The following is a 6,065-nucleotide window of genomic DNA, read 5'->3' on the forward strand; positions in this document are numbered from 1 at the left end:
AGTACTTAACAGATGCATGCATCCCTACCACAATTACCATACCTCAATGAAAGCCAAGTTGTGTTGCGGTGCTACCCTCCTTGTCTTAGTTACTCTTCTCTCCTTGCTGACAAAATCACTGACGCCCAAACATAAAGGGGAAATAGTTTATTTACTCACAGTTTGTACAAGTTTCCCTCCATAACTGACTGGCTGCAAGGCAGAGTGGCTCATGGCGGAGGGATATTGCAGAGGAGAAATAATTCGTGGCACCCACGAGGTATCGAAAGCAACAAGAGAACCCTAACAGTGTCTTTCTGCCCCTTCTGTCTTACCAGGCTGCCAGGATCAGGGTGCTGCCAAAGCAATCAGTGTCATGGTTTAGTAATCGCACGCCCTTGATCCCAGCATCATTCTAGACAAAGCCGCCTATGATCCCCCTTTAGGGGGACATCTAGACCCAAAGCATAACGTTCTGCTCCTGGCCCTCCAAAGATACGTGTCCATTAATTTACACAGAATGTATTTAGTCCATTTCCAAGAGTTGCCAAAGTCTTAACAGTTTCAGCACTGCCGAAAAGTCCAAATCCAAAGTCTCCTCTGAGATTTAAGACAAATTCTTAGCTGCGAGTCCCTGTATCAATGAGAAGAATATTAAACACCTCCAACATTCAATGGCACAACATGGACGTTAGCATTCCAAGGGTACAAATGGGGATAGCGAGGGATGCCAGCAAAACAAGGGCAAACTCCAGCGGGGCTGACATTAAATCCCACAGTTCCGCTTCCAGAGTCTGAGGCAATCTGTTGCCAGTTGGACTCCGCAGGGTTTGGGGAGCTCTGCCCTGAGAACTTACTCGGAGTTGTACCTCCCATGGCTTCTCCCGTGGGCCGGCTCAGCTCCCTCCTTGCAGTTTTCCTCAATGGTCCACGTTCCTGGCTTCTCCAACATCTGGGGTCTCCACTGCACCATCTGCTTCACACTCACAGCTTCACACACTGCCCTCTGGGGCTCCCTGCAGGCCTCCCAGGCCTTCCTCTGACATCTGGGTGGAGCCTTCCCGACCCCACAGCTCTTCCATCTGCGTGCGCCGCAAACCAGTGCCATGTGGATGACGTCAAGGTCTTGCTGCCTCCTGGAGCAGGAGCCAGGCTTCCCTCTTTCTTGGCTGGAAGGATCCTATGTGTGTGTGTGTGTGTGTGTGTGTGTGTGTGTGTGTGTGTGTGTGGATAACTAAGGACTCTGAACCCAATCCTGAGGACCAAATTCTCTAGGCTGCTGCCATTCTGCAACATGGTGTTCAGAGGCTTTCTTCTCAAAGCAGTGTCTTTCAGGTCTGGGGATTTAGCTCAGTGGTTCTGCCACCTGCCTCACAAGTACAAGGTCCTGAGTTAGATCCCCAGTACAAAGAAAAGGAAAGTCTTTCACTTTTGCAATCTTGAGGCTGCAAAGGGTGGAATCCTGGTGCTTCTTGTGATGCCCTCGGTCAGTCTTTTCTAATCTCCTGTTCCTTCTCAGCAATGAAGATCTCCTCTGCTCTATCTTTACAGTATGCACCTTTACTGGAGCTTCCTTTCTGGGAAAATCCACAACATTTTCAATCATGCTGCTGAGCTCTTTGCTCTTGATTTTCAACATAGATCTGACTAAAAGCCCCCCACAGCAGTCATGTCACAGCCTCAGCATTTGGCTGCCTTGAAATTTCTTCTACAAGATCACTTAATCCACCATCCTTAATCTGTCTCAGGCCGAGTCTCGACACAAGTAAAATGCAGACAAATTTTTAGCCATAGAAATAATACGCGTCCTCTGGAGTCCCACAGCCAATGCAGCCCTTCTTCCTAGCAGAAACCTCCTGCGCCTGGTGTTTCCCAGAAGAATTTCTGGCAGCCTTCTGGTCTTCTGAGCCCTGAGCAGACTCTCCCATCGAGTACCACCTACTGCGCTCCCCCTCCATTTTTTCATCCAGCGTCTCTGAACCTTTCCGAACTCTTCCCATAAAGCCAGTTCCAAAGGCTCCTGACCACATGGTCAGGTACAGTCATGGCAATGGCTCCATTCCCAGTACCAAATTTCTATCTTAGTTACTTTTCTCTTATTGCTGAGACAAAATACACTACACCCCAAGGGAAAGGGAAAAGGGTCTATTTAGCTCACACTTTTAAATAACTTTCACTCCACAGTCAGCCGGCCCCAAGACAGAGAGGCACATGGCGGAGGGGCATTAGAGAGGAGAAACAGGTCCTGGCACCCACATGGTAGCAAGAGAAACAAGGGAACCTTAGCAGTAGTGTCTTTCTGTCCCTTTTATCTTATCCATGCTACCAGGATCAGGGTGCTGCCAAACCAATCAGTGTAATAGTTTAGTAATCAGAGGCCCTTAATCCCAGCATCACACACTCTAGAGTCAGCCACATCTGAAAAAGCCATCTATGACCGCGTAAGTGGACATGTAGGGGGTCACGTAGACCCAAAGCATAACATTTCTATCCTCTTTTGTCTTTTTGTCTTCAAAACTGTAGGAAGCCCATGATTTTTTTCGGAGAAAATAACAAAGCAATGCTCCACAGGGTGAGTTCAGAAGCACGAACAAAGGGGCCAGGAGAACGAAGGGAAGCCCTGGAGTCCACGGAGCAGAAGAGGCCATCAGGGAGGGCGCCTTCTGTGTGGTCCTGGGCGCGGGAGAGCCTCTCTCTCCGGGATGTGTGGTCCTGGGCACGGGAGAGCCTCTCTCTCTGGGAGAACGGGCCGAGCAGGAAGCCGGTCACCATGTGGCAGGGTTGCAGAGAAGCAGGGACACAACTCCTCCCTGCAGTGCTGTCACCTTCACCTTAGCTCAGGAGTCCTGAGGGGCAGAGGACAGCAGTGATTCCTGAGCTGACTCTGACTGCAGCTCCTCTCTCCTCTCAGGACAGCACTGCAGTGAGAGAAGAAAAATCTCTAAGTCTCCCTGAACCGATGCTACCTCAGAGCACAGCATTTTATTAAGTGAAGTGAAGAAGGTTTAGGGCAGCTGCCTGACCAGAACTTTATATCCAAAATCTTTCACATTATCTGTTTCCTCTTTCATCCCTGTTACAGGCCGTTGAAGGTAAAGCGAATCTGTCCGTGAGGCAAGTTTCCAGGACGTTACCTATTGGCTGAACTTCAGAGTCTCCTGGAAAGAGAGGGGAAAGAGAGACTTAATAGACATGAAGGCAAACCTGTCCCCAACAAAGTTCTCTTAGTGTCACACCTGCCACCTGGGAGTTCTTTCATGCTACAATCCCCGTAAATCCCCCGTTCAGTGCCCTTCCTTATTCATCCTCAGCTCTCCGCCCAGGACTTCTAGGGTACTCAACTTGCTCCTTGTCTCATCAGAAAGAACAGCCCCTGGTTTCAAATAAGAATCTACAATTCCTTTCTAAACTCTCAGGAAATGTAAGGTAACCTGAGGTAAGAAAGGCTTCCTGAAGAAACACCAAACTACCATGAATCCTTCACAGCAAAACAGTCTGTGCCCCCTGAGAAAGAGTACGGAGAGGCTGAGGCACCAGTAGGCTTCTTACCTTTCTGATTCCTGCAGTAGATGAACAGCCCCGCCCCCAGGAAGAGCAGACCCAGCATAAAGCCCCCGACTCCACTCAGCATCTTGCTCCGTGCAGATCCAGACTGTGCCCCTGAGAGAAGGTGCCGGTTTAGGGATTATTTTCACCCAAAATCCCAGAACCCTCTTGAGACCCCAAGACTCAGAATTTTAGGACTAGAAGACTGATTCCTGCACTCAAAGCTAGATGTGGTCATTCCTGGGAAGAAAGATTTAAAAATTGCAAATAGAGTAGGTGTGAGGCTGATGCCCTGAATTCTCCTAAATCTCACTGCCCTGTAATAACCCGGATGTGAGCAGGGTCTGGAGCTCAGTGAGCTGAGCAGCCCTCCGGGAAGACAGAGCTGATGAGAGGCAGAGCTGAGGGCGCCTCCTCTCCTGCCAGGAAGACCCAGCACTGCTCCTCCTCCAGAGCACAGTGAACAGCCCAGAGCAGCAGCAGCAGAAACACAGGCCCAGCCCAGGGGAAGGGTGTGGAGTCAGGGCCCTGGGGTGACCATGACCAGTGACAGCATGAGAAGGTGCAAAGCAGGGACACTTCTCTTCCGTGGGACAGGCATCCTGCCTGCTGAAGGTGCGCAAGTGTTTATAGAAACTCTCCCGGTTCCACCCCTAGGAGTTGTCCCACTGGAGATCAGAGCATATTTCTGTAAGGGACGGGCAGGCTGACCCTCGGGGATAAGGGAAGAGCCCCTGTGTGCAGGACAGGAGCTCAGAAGGTCCGGCTTCCCACTCACTCCACTCCACGGTGACGGGGCTGCTCCAGCTCGGGTGCTCCACCCGGCAGACGTAAACCTCTCCGCTCCGAGGAACCGTTTCCAGCATGACCAGGGTCTGGAAGGTCCAGTCCCCGTTCCGGATCAGGCCTGTGGACACCACCCCGTCCTCCTGCTCCTGGCCGTTCCGGAACCACCTGACTTCGATGTGGCCGGGGTAGAAGCCACTCACAGAGCACACCAGGAGGCTGTGGTGCTGCAGGGCCTGGGTCTTGGTGGGGTACACGGTCACCTTGGGCTCCACTGGAGGAGAAGAGGCCGAGAGAGGGAGTCAGGCAGGCGGTGCCGTCCTTGGTCTCCTGTCCAGGGAGGGACCCAGGTCCTCACGGGCCTCCTCACACCTGCCTGGGGCCACAGGAGCCACTGTCAGGAGCCTGCAGTTTAATCCTCTCAGCAGGGCCCACTGGGTTTGAAAAGAAATGAACAGTTTTCATAGCTGGACCTGATCGCTCCTCACTGAGGAAGGCGCTCTCAGGGCTTTCCAAGGCCAATGAGGAGGGATGAGAGGGAGACTCGGGAGCCCTGAGGAGAAGGGAAGCAGCCGGGAGCCTCAGTCCTCTGCACAGATGCCCTCTCTGCCTCCCTGAGGAGCCCCTCTCCCTACCCAACACACCTGTCTCTTGTCGGGACTGTGACCAGGTTATCCTGGTCTCTTTCTCCACTGACGCTTGGAGTCCGCAGCAGGGTGTCCGGGACTTAATAATATGTGTGCTCCGTGCCTGTTACCGTCCTGTCAGTGCCACCCTCAGTGATTCATTTTCCAAATGAGAGCATTTTCCCAACGCCAGAGAACGACCTACAAGATTGCTGACAAATCGTTACTAACAATGCTGCCTCGTGTTTTATTAAATAAAATGTCTGCATTCTTCACAGGAGCACTATTAATAGAAACAAAGCATAAACCAGAAAATGGGGAAAACTCTGAATAAGATACAGACAAGATGTAAGAATATTTTTTATGAAGATTCAAAAAAATTAATGAGAAAACACTAGTACCCCAGACAAGAGGCAATTTTTAGAGTAATATTAATTGCAAATATATGTCATAAAAATGTTCAAAAAACTTATATATCAGAAAAATTAAATTTAAAATTTAAAAACATATACATTTAGAATACAGGTGGACTTCCATATCAAAGAGTTTCCCATTGGATGAATTTTCAGTGGGAAAATGTGTATACTGAAATAATGGAAAAAATGTGTATACTGAACACACTTTTTTCTTATCATCTTTCCTAAACAATGACAACTATGTAGATACATTTTCTGTATGTTAGGAATCATGCATAATTTAGATATGATTTAAAAATGTAAGGGAGAATATATATACATTATACACAAATATCCCACCATTTTGCCGAAAACACTCGAATATTCTTTCAGATTTTATTGTTCAAGGAACCAAATCCTGCCCACCCCACAATTAAGAGAGAACTGAATTTGTCAGTATTTAAAAATCATCTCTTCAGCTATGCAAAATTATATGCAGCAGGCAAGGCAAGGAGCCCTCAAGGAAGCCTGGGAAAGCTCACAGGCCCCTCACCCCTGCCCACTAGATCACCCTGACACCTCTCTCCCTGAGGTGCTCTGCTCACACAGCGCACTGTGTCTCCTGGGCCCCTCTGTAGAGAAGGCTGGGAGCCCAGGCCAGGCTGTAAGCAGCCTCCCCACAGCACCCCAACCGCTGACACCCGATGCCCTGCACCTGCTCCCCAATGGAAGA

The 6,065-nt window shown here is 49.8% G+C and overlaps 1 protein-coding gene across 1 annotated transcript in view; it reads right to left on the reverse strand.

The window, feature by feature from the left end:
- Positions 1–2,108: 2,108 nt before the first annotated feature.
- LOC104862962 (HLA class II histocompatibility antigen, DR beta 5 chain-like) overlaps positions 2,109–6,065 on the reverse strand; it is a 25,309-nt gene continuing 21,352 nt past the window's right edge. Inside the window, exon 5 of the mRNA XM_010625197.3 lies at positions 2,109–3,137. Within this exon, the coding sequence (XP_010623499.1) occupies positions 3,031–3,137 (107 nt within the window). The 3' untranslated portion in view covers positions 2,109–3,030. The remainder of the gene's footprint in view (positions 3,138–6,065) is intronic.

This window comes from Fukomys damarensis, unplaced genomic scaffold (assembly GCF_012274545.1).
Source record: "Fukomys damarensis isolate Sample0158 unplaced genomic scaffold, DMR_v1.0_HiC HiC_scaffold_20, whole genome shotgun sequence".
Lineage (NCBI taxonomy): Eukaryota > Metazoa > Chordata > Mammalia > Rodentia > Bathyergidae > Fukomys > Fukomys damarensis.